Here is a 15,732-nt window from a genome sequence, read left to right as displayed (position 1 = left end):
TCAGGGAGCAGCACCAAAATCAGCTATTAGGCAGTTGGAATCAGACAACAGTCAAAAGTTTCAGATATTTTTATGTTGAAATGTTACTTCATTTAAATATTGGGAAAAAACTCCTGGTTTAGAGAAAGAAGTGAGAATATAAACATGTAAAATATATCATCCACAGTAAAATAATCCTTAAGATGAATGTGGAGGCAAAAATTTCAATTTTTATGTCACATCCCAACAGGATTTGTCTTAAAATCTATGGTTATGAAATAAAATTGTTAATAAATCACAAGTGAAAGGTCAACAAGTTTAAATGTAGAACTCAGGTTTTTGTTCTGTTTTCCAACACTGTATTAATGTGTTTGTATTTATATTAAATTATTACAATTTATAGTCCATGTTTCGACTAGCTGGAACATTCTGCACATGCAAGACAAAATAATTTATTTGAACAATGTGAGTTTCTTGAATCCTTTCAAAACACAAACCTGCACCAGAATTCAGCCCATAAAGACCTTAAGTTTTACTTATGGAAAAAGATCTGCATCTTTTACAGTTGTGTCATCCAAAACAAAAAAAAAGCCTCTATGCTCTGTTAAAAACAGATTTTTGTAACTGCAGATATTGTGTAAAAATGATAATAAAACAATCCTTGCTATGGCTAAAACTTAATTAAATAAATCAAAACTAGAAAAGAAGTAAAGCTATTAACAAGTTTTGATATTTTTCCTTTCTTTATCATCATCATTAATTTATTTTGATATTTTACCCAATCTGTCCCTTCCTTTCACAGACCAATGCAAGCTGAATTCTGGAAGGTACTGGAAGTGTCACATGAGAAAATGCTGAAGTTTCAAACCAAATATTTCCATATTTTAATCCCATTCAGCTGAAGTCTTGAGCACTCAAGAAGCTCAAAAATAACCCAAGTTTTCCTGTCAAAGCCCAGTTGAGGAGAGAAGGGGATTTCACTCTAACTTATTGATTTCCTTTATTGCTGATGCAAAAAAAGAGGAAAGTCTGAATTTTTTTTTTCCCTGGGACATTAATATAGTCCTATCTAATTATATACTCCATCAACCTAACTCAATTAAATAACAGAATGCTGGGTAGGAAACAACTGAGATCTATGCAGACAGTTGAAGTAGTACTAATTACAACCTAGTTTTTTTTAATCTATCATAATGAGCCTTTCTCCCCATTCTCAGTAGAGGACAATGTGGAATATTTGTATTTATACTCAGTGTGTTGTGTTATCTATTTACAACAGCCACTGAAAGGAGAAATAAACAAAGAAGTTCAGCAGATATCAAAATTTCTAAATTTAAAGAGGAATTTTTAATTGCTAATAATGGCTCTGCCCAGGCTTTCACAGTCATTGCAATCTCTGAGAAAAAAAAAACTAAGAAAGGGATATTTCAATATACAGAAAGGAATCAAAAGGGTTTTACTGGTGTGAACTGGTTTATTACAATATTTTCCATATTCAGAGTATCTCGAAACACCCTGCAGCTCCCTGAAATCTCCAGAATTCCCAGGAATCTCCAGAATTCCCATTTCTGCTGCTGTTCCAAGGTATTTCTGCTCAGCCCCCAGGGCCACAGGGACCCCAGCCCTGCTCTGTCTCTGCAGCACAAAGAGATTATTTGGGCTCCAGAGAAATCAGCAAAGCTGGAGCTTAAAAGGCAGCAAAAAAGCCACGCTCAAGAGGTCAAAAGGGATTTAGAGCAACAGTTTGGAGCAGCTCTTACAAGGAAATTCCAGCTCATCTGTTGTTGAACATGGATTTAATATCCAAACCTGCTGCAGCCCCCAGAGCTCTCACAGCCAGTTTGTCCCAGGGCACAGAATTCAGCTATTTCCAGTAAGCAGAGAAATAAAACAAAAGCATTAAGTGCAAGTTTGGTTGAAATACTGTTATTAATGAACCAACCTCCTCTTCTGAGCTTCAGTCTCTCGCCTGGCTCGTTCCACTGCCAGTTCCTCAGCTATTCTTTTCTTCAGCTCTTCATCATTAGCTGCAATTAAAAGAAAATTCAATGAAATGTTAACTCAACTTATTCCCAATTACAGTAACAACTGCATAATACAGTGCCCTCGATTGTTATTTGCTTTTTTTCCTCACAGCAGTTGGAGTTGCTTTCTTGTGGTTTAACCACCTTTGAAATTTTAGCACAACACCAGTGAGCCTTTAAAAAAATTTTCTTATTACACAGCTTTTCAATTAATGTAATCTTTTGAAAATTAAACAACATGGACTTACATTAAATTAAATAATTTTCTTCAGAAATATGTTTTTGTAAAGTAAAACCCTGGGAATGAGACAGAGGCATAAACAGTAAAGTCATAAAACGCTGCTTTTTATTCATACAGAACCAAAAGAATTATCTCTGTGTAACAAATCAAGTATTTTCAGATGCATTTTACACAACAAAGCTCTTACAACATCCCAAATATTCATATTTCTAGTTCCTAGCCAAAGATTTTGCCCCAAATTCTCCTGATTTTGTTTAATCAAGCAGATATGGAAAGAATATTTCCTTCACTTCGATTCTGTCAGATGAAACAATGAAAGTCTGGTTAAGAACAAAAAAATCAGGGAAGCAACTTTTTCAAGGATATGAATAGAGGGAGAAAAGCTGGAGATCCTCCAATCCTACAAGGCTGAAAGACATCTCCAAAACCACCAAAAACCAGTTTCACCCTGATCCTGCCTGGAATAAAGCCCAACCTACACCGAGCTGAACCTCTGGATTTCCAGGGAATTCCCTCACTCCTGGCTCAGATTTCCCTCCATGGGAGCCCAGAGCTCCAGGATCTGATCCCACCCCGAAACACCCAGGAGAGAAGAGCTGCTGAATTCCAGAAGGTGCCACAACCCTTGGAGCAGTGACAAAAGTCCTGCTAGGGGAGGTCAAGCGCAGGGAAGTTCATTTTTGGGCACTGCAGCATCTCTGTGACTTCATCTCCAGGAGCTGGATTTATCTGCAAAGATTATCCAAAATCGTTATTCCACGTTCCTGTTGTAGTTCAGACTCCCAGCAATTCTGCTCATCCTAAAGCAGCCTCACAAAAGAGTTTTATGAATGAATAAAGCCAATTTTATGGGAGTTTGGGCCAACTAATCCAGTTAGAAACATCTTAGGAAAAGCAGCGGGAATCGATATCCATCGTGCCGAGCTCAGGAAATGCTGAGATCACAGAAACAGAGGGAAAAGTGGGGGAAGACTTGTCAATTACCAGCGAGACCTCAGCCTAAAAATATATTAAAATTAAAATTCAGAGGGAAATATGAAGCTTCCAACAGATCTCTAGCACAAAGCTGGGTAAAAAAGGATTTTTATTTGGATTATCCTGACTGACGTAACAACATTAATTATTTTGGTCACCAGCATCTACAGAATGAAATTTATGGTTCTGGTGTACAAAAATGAGTACAAAAACTCCAACAGACCAGAGGATGGTTTATGTCATAATGAGGAAAGATTCGGGCAGCAGCCAATAAAGACATTTGACCTTAACAATCAATTAGGCTGCCCATCGATCAGCCAAATACTAATAGAGAATAAAAGTGGAGCTATAGATCACTCAATAGAATTATTGTAAGATATAATTGGGTAGCTCCCAAATGGGAGCTTTATGATGTTTTGGTTTAAAAAAAGAAAAAAACAAAAAAAAAAATAAAATAAAATGCAGTTCTACAAGGAGTAGGGATTTGTTCTAGGGGAAGAAGCATTTAGAAAGAGAAAAGGTAATTTATTTGAGAGAGGATTGGGACAGACTGTTTAACATCAAATGTTAAATAACATTTCTGATGGCCATCTCTGCTCACACTACACAGGCATTAAAAACACACAGCTGACCATTGAATTATTAGAGAAAGTTAAACCTGAGGGGTGCAAGACTGCTAAAATATTAATATATTAATATTATTCTATTAAAAATTAAATTATTATTGCATAGCCATTCCCACCCTCTTTAATATCAGAAGTTCCTCAGGATGCTGAAATCAGTGTCAGCTTCATCCCAGAGCAGACCAAGTGGGAAAATTTTGGGGCAGGTACATTGAGGCAGGTCACACCTGCATCCCAGGGCTTGCCCTGCTCCTACAGGAGCACAAAAGCAAGCGTGAGAGGGTTTCATGTACAAAGGGACCACACCCCAAACTCCAGAACAGCTGCTCTGGCCCCTCAGCAGGCCAAGGGATGGGTGCTTGATTGGCAGCACTTTCCTGGGATAATGGGAATGGAAAAGCAGTGGGATAATGGGGATGGAGCACCCCCAGCTGAGGCTGCCCAGGGCTCTGAGAGGCACCACACGGAACAGCCCAGACACAGAAGGGTTCAATTGGCTTTGTGTGAGTGGGATTGGTACTGGGGGTGGTTTCTGGGAGCTTCCTCCACATCCAGCAGAGCCAATTCCAGCCTGCTCCAGGATGGATCCACCAGGCTGGACCAACCAGGAGTGGTGGTGACGCCTCTGGGATAAAGGATTTGAGAAAAGAAAGTCTTGTGCAGTTGGACAGAGCAGAGTGGAGTGAGATTAAGAGAGGAACAGCCCTGCAGACACCCAGGGTAGGGCAGGAGCTGCTCCAGAGCTGACATTCCATGGGAATTCTATTCATTTTAATTTTTCTCCCTTGTCCAGTGTGGAGGGCAAAGAAGAAGAACCTTTGGTGGGAGTCTGGAATCCAGACAGGGTCAGCAGTGATAAAATCTAGAGAACTCTTGCCAGGATCTGGGCAGACCGAGCAGGGACTGTCCCAGCACAAGGAGGTTTTGCCATTTTGGTGGCCTCTGGGATACAGCACCCTGATTTTTCTTATTTGTCCACCAATTCTTCATGGAAAGTTTGAAAGATAATTTCATCCTAAAATCGAATCTAAACCCACCCTCCTTCAGCTTAAGGCCATTCCCCCTTGTTCTGTCACTATGTGCCCTTGTGAAAATGCAGATTTCAACACTTCTCCATTCAGTCTTCTCCAGAGACCAAGATTCCAATCCATCCAACGTTCTTTGTCAAACCTGACAAGGGCTTATTCCACCACCACTTTAAAATGCCACAAACCCTGGTTCCTATTAAAAATATATTTACAAAGACTGTGCAAAGCCATTTGCTTAACCCTTTGTATTTATTTTCCCACTCGTGCTTCCAAATCTGACAAATAAGGAACAAGAAAACCAAGATATTTCCCAGGATTCAAAAGGTTTTGGGAATTTTCAGGGACAACTGATAAGGACAGAGGAGCAAAAAGGACTGAAGGATTTCTCACTTGCCAACAGCCCCTGATGTTTCAGATGCATAAAATGTGCTCTGCCTTCACCTGATGCCAATTCTTGAGGAACCCAGCAGCAATTTTATCCTCCTGTACAAGGGTTTGGTACACAAAGGGTTTTACAACTCTTGTTTGACTCCAACTCCTCAGCCCTTGTTAATGACAAGATCCAAATCCGTCCCTTTTCCCTCTCTCCCTACGGCAGTTGCTTCGCGGAAAAGAAACAAGCAGCAGGATGTCAGGATTACACGCCGAGCGGTAAACAACAAACCTCAGGCAAAGGAGACACCTGCAGCCTCAGAAATGTTAGCCTGAGAAATCAGGAATGTGATATGGACAAATTATTCAAATAACTTCCAGCCTGCAGAGCTGGGAATCTGCCCATTAGCCCTGCATTTGGAAAAAAAAACCATTAATGCAAACAGCATTTAGTAGCAGGCACCTTCACTAAATTCTCTGGAAAGGGCAGGTGCATTAAGTTATTAATGAAGAGACACTTAGGTTTGATACAATCAAATGCCTTTTAGAAAATACTTAGCTAGTTAATGTTCAGATAATGAATTTTAAAAAAAAGAAAAATAAAAAAAAAAAAAAATAAACCCAAAAAACACCACAATGCTCAAGTTCTGTTTTTCCTTCTAGTTAAGCTTGGCTATTTAAAAGAAAACTGCTGTTAAATGAGATCCACACAACCAAGATCTCCACACAACCTTTTTTTCCTCCCCAGGCTGAACAGCCCCAAGTTTCTCAGCCTCTCTTTGCAAGGGGAGGTGTTCCAGTCCCTTTATTAAATTTGTGGTCTCCTCTGGATTTACCCAATATGAGAATGAAGAAGGTTGAAGGGGAAGAGAGGGTGTAAAGAATTAAAAAATATGAAATATTAGTTAAAAATGAGGCACCTCCACACGTCCTCCAGCACCAAGTTCAATCAGTCTTTCCACACCACACTTCAAGCCAGGATAAACTTCGCTAAAATCTCTTTCACTTCCCCCAAAATTCATGGATTTAACGCAACAATCCCTTTGAAACGCTCCCCAGACAGAGAACACAGCTCCAAGGTACCTCCCAACCACTGCCAGCCACGGGAAGATTCCTTTTTGTGCTGGAAAAATCAATTCCTGGTGAATTCCTGCAGTTTCTTGCTTTCATCTCTGGCATCTGGTGTTGACAACCAACATCAGGGCAGTCAAACCACGGATCCCATCCAAGGGGAAGTTCTTCCATCCCTTTAAGTGGGAATTTTAACCAGATCCTTTGGGCACCTCGGGGCTGCCTTCAGCCCCATCATCTTCCTCAGCTGCTGGCACAGAGCAGTGGCAGCTTTGGGGGAATTAATGAAGATGCCACTAGAAAAATTCCTAATTTATCAGCATTGACACTGATAAAGATTGGATTGGGAAGCCCACGTGCCTGCTGCCTTCCCAGCTCACACTGAGGGCTCTTCCACAATTTAAACAATTTCCCACCCACATTTTAACTTCAGACGTGTAAAATGAAAATATCATAATATGCAAATAGCCTTGATTTATTCTTTCTGCCTAATTAAAAGCTCTGGTTTGGTTGAAATTTCACAGGTCACACAAAAATCTTCAGTATCAACGGGATGAAATTGTTTCCTCAGATGCTGCAAGGGGTTGCCCAGGGAAGCTGTGGCTGCCCCTGGATCCCTGGAATTGTCCAGGGCTGGGCTGGATGGGGTTTGGAGCAATTTGGGATGGTGGAAGAGATGATTCCAATGTCAGTTAAAGCTGTAGGAAATCTATGAATCTGTGCTTGAGTCAGGTGGGAAGACACAGACACCCTAGAATCTATTCTGCTTTCCTTCATTTTCAGTTCTCAAAGAGCCCTGGGTTTGCTGGGAGCAGCATAGGAGAGAAAACAGGAAAATGTTGTAACTAAAGTGGATCAGAATACTGATCCACTGGCAGAGAATTATTCTAAAGATGTAGTGGGTTTCAAATAATCTTTAACCTTATAAATAACCCAAATTAGCCCTGCACTCGATGAAAACAATAATGAAGCATCCCTTCAGCACACCAGCAGAAAGAAAACCCTAAAAACACTAAAAAAGTCATTTATGTGCTTTAAAACCCAGCATTCAAGCAGCTGTGGGCTTTCTTAAATAATACTATTATTATTATTTTTAAAGAGCATTCTCAAGAATAAATTCTACTTTCAGATTCATACAAGTTTAACTTCCAACATATCCAGCAACTTTTCCACTGAAATTCCCAATTCCAGGCACTTCCTCCAATCAGGAATTCAGTACAAACAATGCTCCCCTCCAAGGACAGAAATTTTTATTAACTGTTAAATATTGGTAATGTGCAGGAATATTTCAAACGAGCTCATAGGATAATGAAATACAAAAACAAAGCAATTAAGTGTGCATAATTTAAAAATATTTAATATTTTACTTTCCAAAGGCGCTCTTGCAGAGATTACATTCCCTGTTTTCCAATGTAAATGTGGGTATCAATCAATTTATACTAATTTCAATTTGAAACAAGACAGTGCGTGGTCTAGAAGTAACAAAACAAAGTTAGTTCCTATTATATTTGGAATATTCTCTTTGCAATATCCTGTTAATGTTGGGATAAAGCAAATCACACTGGATTTATGAGGGGGCTGGAAAAAAAAAGAGGATTAGGAGGTTTTCCCCTGTGATTCTTTGAATTAGGTTCTACCTGCCTGTGCTAATAGCTCTGTTTTACAAAATTAATTCGTTTCTGAGATTCACACTACCAAAAATATGTGGGTTTGACACATTTTTGATATTTTGAAATATCCTGTCTTGGAGGATTTAAATCTGATAAACAGGTGACAGATACAGAGATGCTGTGCAAGAGAAGAAACACGAAATATGTTCAACACATCTCAAAATATCTGAGAGCTCATAAAATCAGGGATTTCCCACCAGTAAGTGCACTGAGTTAAAAAAGCCAGTTAATAAAAATTCCCCTAATTTTTAGTTTCTGCAGGAACTCCTGCTGTGTGAATAAATGATTGTCTGGAGTTTTAATGTGACTTTTTCAATTGTTCTCGATGCCTCTGGAAGGGAGGGAATTATTTCAACCAAACCTTTTTCATAACCCATCCTTCCCCCCACCTCTGCAATCAAATATAGAGATAATAACTTATTTCAGCAGCTGTTTAGCCATAAGTCATTTTTTGCCCTCCTGTTAATTTAAAATAATTAATAAAAAATAATGAAACAGAACTATCAAACACCTTTAAAATACCATCCCTGCATTAAACTGAATACAGCAGTGGAGAAAATTCCCATTTCAGCTGTTTTAGTAATCCCTGCTCCACACACACTGGAAGGCTTTTCTTGTGGAGCACAATGGATAAAAGCATCAGGATTCCGTAATTCAACATTAAAAAAATAATAATCATATTGTAAGCAATGATAAGAAGGATTTGATGATTCTGCTTTCAAGAGGATTAAGCATGTGGTGTCCTTTCAGGACAATTTAAGTTGTCCAGTTCCTGATCTTTACGGTTCAGAAGTTTATTGTAAAGCTATTTTATCTGACAGTGCAGGGAAATTTACTGGTGTTCTTTTCATCTTCTTGAACAAAATCTGTTTTAAATTCCTTCACATGTATTTCAGCAAACTCCATCTACCACTGCAGAGGGCAGGGAAATAATTATAGATTTTTACACGTGGCAGGTAAGTAAAAAGGGTTTTTTAACTGAAACATCTCTTAGAAGTCACCACTAATGGCAAAGAATTGCCAACCACTCCTGCTCAGTCCAACACTCCCAAATGGGCCTCCCTGCACCGCCAGGGCTACAAAAATAGCAAAGTTTGATGTTCAGTTCATCCACCACCATCACCTCTAAGGAGGAGCCTCCAGCTGTGATTGTGCACTATCAGTGGCACTGAAAAGTCAATCTTCCCCAATTTCAGCTCTGGATTGGAGCCACTTTGGGCAGGAATCAGGAGATCACAAAGCTGCTGATCACTCACTCACAAAGGCCTTCAGGGAGGGTATTTTTGTACTTTTCCATGGGCAGGAATACAGGCTCCAGGCACGGAATTTTACTGTCAAATATTCACATTCCAACTCTTTGTGGGGCAGGTGGCTCTGCTTTTATAGCTCAGCACACCCCAAACCTGCACCTACCACTCATTTCAACTGATGTTAATTAAAAGCATTCATTAAGTGCCATGTCCAGTTGTTCCTGGACGTCACAGATTAAATGTGTGTGACATAAATAATTTTTTTAAGGTGGTGACATTGGCACAGAGGGCCCAGAGAAGCTGTGGCTGCCCCTGGATCCCTGGAAGTGCCCAAGGCCAGGCTGGACAGGGCTTGGAGCAGCCTGGGATAGTGGAAGGTGCCCCTGCCCATGGCACAAAATGATTTTTAAGGTCTCTCCAAGCCAAACCAGTTGATAATTCCATGATCTTAAGGGTCTTTTCCAACCTAAATGAGTGAAGAAATCCAGCAAGATTGGAAAGAATAATGCAGAATTTTAGAAGCGTTGCTAAGGTGGAAGGGGAAGCAGGTGGGACTCAGAAGCAAATCTGCAATTAAACCAGGAAAAGACAAGAATTGTGGAAAAAGCAAGTGCACAATAATGATGGAAAAGGTGTTTTAAGACAGGTTGTGTGACCATTCTGCAGCAGATCCACGTCCACTGTGAATTTTCCCCATCTGGCCTGAGCACATCCCTCTGAGGAAGTTTTTATGAATGCCACAAAACTCTGTCACTGACACCAATCCATTCCCAAGATTCCAAAAAAACATGTGAATAAATTAATTATCCTTGAGAAATCTGTGGCTAAAAGCAGTTAATAACTTTAAAAGCTGTTCTGGGAGAGAAGGGAGAGGAAAAAGGTAAGAATCCATAATCCTGTGAAAAAAACCAAGCAATGGAAGTGTCCTTACAGGTAAAGGTTAATGAAAGAAAAAAGAAGATAACACTCATCAATACCTCTGCTGATCCCATTAAACAGATTTCTCAGTGGTTGGGAGTTCCATGGGATGATAAATCAGGATATCAAAATTCCACATTGTACACTTAAAGCCATTTAACACCTGAGCACTAAATTTTAAAGGGATTTTAAAAAAATTTTACCAGTAGAAGCTGAATATTGAGAAAACTAAAGAAGGTGACTATCTCCACATCAAGCCCTAATTTCATTTATCGATGATATGGGCACCAAAAGGCCGCACAAATTCTGAAAGCAATCACTTCATCTCAAATTGGGTACAAAGAAAGCAGCAGTGAGAAATAAGTGGATCTTTAGCAGCTGTTGTGGTGTGCTCAAATCTCATCTCCTGTTCATTCAGTCAGGTGATAACAAAACCTGCTACAAAGGATCCATCAGAGCAGAGAAAACCATAATTGAAGAATTTGTTTATTCAGCTCTGATGGAAACTCCAGCGTGTTCAGGCTTGGAATTGCTGACTGGAGAAGGGATGAGAGGAAGGATTTAAACATCTGTACAGAGTCCTGGACATGAGAATCACTTTTAAAAAGGAGAATTTCCAAGTATTTCCTTATTCCTAGAAGACAAGATTTCCATATTCCAGCACTGCAGCTTGTTTATTTTGGAGGATAATCTGGAAGTGAATTCAGTGACCAAGTGGAAAAAAAAAACCATTTATTTCATGTAATATGAACAGCAGGAGCCAAGAAGTCAGCTTGGAAATATGCAATATTCACATTTCAAATATCTGCACCCTCAAGGAACTCCTTGCAGAGGCACAAGGATTTATTTCTCTCAAGGAAACTGGAGGTGACTCACACACATTTTGATGTTTTTTCTCCAACTCCAGCAAAACCAGCTTTTTTTGTGAAATTATCAGCACAAAGCTCCAGCATTGTCAACTTTGAAATGTGTGTTTTCAGCCCAATATTCAGCCCTGTACTGCTGCTTTTAATAATAATTGAAAACAGGCTGTAAACAATATGTAATTATGGTGTTTATAGCTATTTTCATTATTCAGAAATTGTATAAAAATAAAAGATAATGCTGAAATGCTTGAAATTCTCACAACATCATTAATCCAACACCTGCATTTTTAATGACTTGCAATGAGATCTGCTAATAAAAATCACTTGTACCAATAACTGGTCTCAGCTGATGCAATACTTACTACAAATGGTGTTTTTTTAGTGTTACAGATTGCAAACAAGAAGAAAACCAAAGTACTACAGGGGAAAAAAAAGAGGTTGCAGAGTTGAAATGTGAAAATCTTAGGGAGAAAGAATAATCTGATTATCACAAAGATGCTCCCAGATAATTCAGGAATTCCTGAGGTTCACTTTGAGAAGAACATTTTCTTTTCTTCTGCCAACAAGAGTAGAATAAAAGCAAAAATAAATGTGTTTGACACTGACACAAAACCACCAAGTTCTAACCAACATGATCTGATGTAAATGGTGCTCCTCCAAAAAATTCCAGCTTCCACAGGTTTCTGATAAACACCAAAATCTAAATAACCACTGCCTATTAATTCTTCCTACCCATTTCTCCTGATAATGACTTTTTTCCTCCTTAAATTTCCTGAATTGGTGCCACCTCTCCTTGTTGAGAAATGTCAGACAGCAGCATCAGGGATAATGGAGACTTTTATCAAGGAAAAACTGCCTCCCTCTCATGGCAGGGGGAAAGGAGAGGGGGAAGAGGAAAAAAAGGGGAAAAAATCAGAGGGAAAGGGGGGGAAAGTGGGGGGGAAAATGAGGGGGAAAAGGGGGGAGGGAAAGGAGGGGAAGAAAAAAAAGGAAAAAATAAAAGAAAGGGAAAATAAGGAAAAAAGGGGAAAATAAGGGAAAAAGGGGTGGAAAAGGGGAAAAAGTGGGATAAAAAAGGAGAAAGTGGGATAAAAGGGGGGGAAAGGGAGGGAAAAGGGGGGAAAAATGGGGGGAAGGGAAAAAAGGGGGGAAAAAAGGGGGAAAAGGGGAAAAAGAGGGGAAGGGGGGAAAAGGGGGAGGAAAGGGGGGAAAGGGGAGGAAAAGGGGGGAAAAGGGGGGAAAAGGGGGGAAAAGGGGGGAAAAGGGGAATAAAGGGGAATAAAGGGGAATAAAGGGGAATAAAGGGGAATAAAGGGGAATAAAGGGGAATAAAGGGGAGAAAAGGAGGAAAAAATGGTGGAAAAGGGGGGAAAATGGGAAAAAATGGGGGAAGGGGGGGAAGGAGGAAAAGGGGAAAAAAGGGGAAAAAGGGGGGGAAAAAGGGGGGGAAAAAGGGGGGGAAAAGGGGGGGAAAAGGGGGGGAAAAGGGGGGGAAAAGGGGGGGAAAAGGGGGGGAAAAAGGGGGAAAAAGGGGGGGAAAAAGGGGGGAAAAAGGGGGGAAAAAGGGGGGGAAAAGGGGGGGAAAAGGGGGGGAAAAGGGGGGGAAAAAGGGGGGGAAAAAGGGGGGGAAAAAGGGGGGGAAAAAGGGGGGGAAAAATTGAAGCATCTTGGACAAACTATTCAACTCCTTCAGTAAAAAGTTCCAGAGATAAAAGGAGAAGCAGAACCTTTCTAGGAAGAACCACCATCTCCCACCCTAAAAAAGCAGCTGAGATTAAATGCTTGTTTTTAGGTGATTAACACGAGGTGAAATCAAACGTGGTTAATGAAGCTAAAAATGAGAATCTGATAAATCGGCTCCGTGAAGCATTGCCAGAGAGGAACACAACAAACCTTGCAAATAAAATAAAATAAAATAAAATAAAATAAAATAAAATAAAATAAAATAAAATAAAATAAAATAAAATAAAATAAAATAAAATAAAATAAAATAAAATAAAATAAAATAAGGGAAGAAATGTCCTTTTCTCAGTCCTTTAAATTTCAATTTCAATCAACAGGTAGGAATATCTGCAGCCTAATTTTCAGCCTGGTGTTGGCCAAAACTTGAATATGACACCGTTGAAAGTCAAGGAGTTTGGAACACAAGAGAAACAGGATGGGGAAAAAAAATAAATTGTGGCAATGGAAAGTTTTTCCCATTCCCCAGAGGCTGAGGAAAAGGATCTCTAAGTGGTACCTCCTGTTTAACTAAAAAACAACTGCACAAAGCTTTCAAGCAGCAGCACCAACAAAACACTTAACCTGCCTCAGCTGACAAGTGATGAAGAGCTTTAGGAACACTTTGCTGCAGCCTGAAGATGAAAGAATAAAACAAAGCTTTTCTTTTCATCTTAATGTGATTAAATCGTCCATTTAAAGTGTTCTTTTCTACCACACTGAGGAGTCTCTGGCTGGTAAATAAATTGAGATGGGAAGAAAAGTAGCAATTTGCTATTAAAACCTAAAGGTTTTATTACTTGGAGGTCTCCTCGTGCTGCTGAAGTCGTGTTACATCTAACAAGTGTTATATTTCAATAATAGAAAGGAAACAAATGCACTTAAACTCTGCTCCTTCAGTCAGTGCAAAGATAAATTTAGGTAAGAATATCTGTTGTACAATAAAAACAGAGAGGATTCCACACAGCAGAATGACAATTTCATTGCTTGGTGCTATCAAGTCTTGTGTTGGTGAAATCAAACAGCTCTAATTTACTCATTGGGTTTATCTCGTTAAAATTGTCAATGCTTTTTATTAAGATTAAAAGAAAAAAATCATTCAAACTGCTCTAAAGGACCAACAAATCCTTAAAATGCAAAGCTCTTTATCTGAAACAACTATCTGGGCTTTCTGACCTATAATCCCAGGAAGGTCTCTGAAGGACAAAGGAGGAATAGGACAAAACACAGACAATTCTGGAAGAACACACATGGGAGATTTCTAACAAAGACCACGACAGAAGGGTCCCAAACAGGCATTTTCTGATCTTTAATGCATAAAGTAACTGAAATTAAGGAAAAATTAAAGGAAAAAAATCAAAACATGTTGTGAGATAGGTTTATACTTAATTTTAACATACATAAAAACCCCCAAAATCAAAAACCCTACCACTCAAGTCTGGCTTATAAACAGTAGATAAACTCTGGCTGCATTTTCAGCAAGCTCAGCCTAAGGCTGGGCTCAAAGTCCTAGAGCTTTGCCAGAATTTAACTACAAAACAATTTACTCAGAACCAATAGAAGGCAATGGCACAACTTCCATCCATAAACACATAGAGATCCAGTCCTTAAAACTCATTATTTCCTGATGTTTTGCAAAGGGCTCCATGAACTTAATTCTTCCTCCTGAACTGAGCTTAGTAGAAATTAATACAAGAATCACACACCAGCCACCAACAGTTGTTTTCCAAAATGATTTTCCTGCTAAGCACTGGAAGATGAGGCTTTAACAAGCACAAATCTTGTGCTCCTGTATTAAAAAGCAGAAGGTTTTAACTTTTAACTCACAGGCCATTGCTAAGCAAATACTTTGGATGTGCTTGTTAAACAGCAGCTACGACAAAAATCCCTTTATTTGTGTGCTACACAAGATTTGGAGAGGCAATGTCTGCACTCAGCAAACCCTAATAGAGCACAGGCAGCCTAAAGCAGAATAGCATGAAATTTAATTTCCCCAAATCCACCAGAGACCCAAAAAACACATGGAAGGCAGTACATAAAAATTACCTGCTTCTAAGAATAGATGGAAACAAAAAGTGACGTTTCTAAATGAAGGCTCCTTGAAAAATAAATTCTGCCTCTCTGCAAGAAGCCAAACGCAGAAAATCATTTGTAAAAGGCAAAAACTATCGAAGAAAGTGACTGTCAATGCAATGAGTGTGCCTGAGACCTATTTACTTCCACATATGAGGACAGGACCTGGCACATCCAGGGCTCTTCCTTTAAATTTTATCTGGAATAGGCCATGTTTTCCATCAGATGTAAAATAAGAAACCATTAAATCAATTAAATGTCCCCCTGATATCTGACAATAGTCATGGGATAAATTGGCTTTTGCCCTGGACCTCACGTAGGGAAACAAAACAAAACCACAGTTCAATCCTACAGATTGAAAAACTGAATTCCTCCATTTGCAGAACCCTTGGAAACCTCAGAATTTATTTCTTTAGTTCCCTTTCCAACACTGAATAACAGCCAATAAAGCAACAGTGGGAGCAGAAGTGGGGTGGGAATCACTCCCTGCAATTCCAGCCTTCAATGCCTCCCACACAGGGGCCACTTTTCCCATACAAAGTTGAGCAGGTTTATTTAATTCCAAGGAAAGAAACAAAAAGAGGAAGGGAGAGACAGAGAAACCTCTGGTATATCTGGCCTGGCTCGTTAACTGCACGGTCAGGGAAAAACAGAATCCCAAAATGGTTTGGGATGGATTTTGGACTTTTCAGCTGGTCCAGTCCCCCCTGCCAGGGACACCTTCCACTATCCCAGGCTGATCCAACCTGGCCTTGGACACCTTCAGGGAATCCAGAGCCAGCCACAGCTTCTCTTCTCTGGGCAACCTGTGCCCCTTCACTGTAAAGAACTTCCTTCACCCAACCCAAATTTGTATCACATCAGGTTCATGTTAACATAAGTGGCATTTCTTGGAGCACATTTAAATATATTTAATTGTATTA

General features: G+C 39.6%; 1 protein-coding gene across 9 annotated transcripts in view; it reads right to left on the bottom strand.

The window, feature by feature from the left end:
- Positions 1-15,732, bottom strand: part of CHCHD3 (coiled-coil-helix-coiled-coil-helix domain containing 3) — a 122,539-nt gene that overhangs the window by 99,420 nt on the left and 7,387 nt on the right. For all 9 annotated transcript variants that reach the window (XR_015286040.1, XR_015286039.1, XM_086886376.1 and 6 more), the window contains exon 3: positions 1,922-2,006. Coding sequence is in view for 7 of the 9 variants with exons in the window: in XM_086886376.1 (XP_086742502.1) it covers positions 1,922-2,006 (85 nt within the window). In the remaining 2 variants the exon portion in view is untranslated. The remainder of the gene's footprint in view (positions 1-1,921; positions 2,007-15,732) is intronic.

Source organism: Cyanistes caeruleus, chromosome 4 (genome assembly GCF_971803275.1).
Source record: "Cyanistes caeruleus chromosome 4, bCyaCae1.hap1.1, whole genome shotgun sequence".
In the NCBI taxonomy this organism is placed as follows: domain Eukaryota; kingdom Metazoa; phylum Chordata; class Aves; order Passeriformes; family Paridae; genus Cyanistes; species Cyanistes caeruleus.
This window is presented reverse-complemented; position numbering and strand designations above follow the sequence as displayed.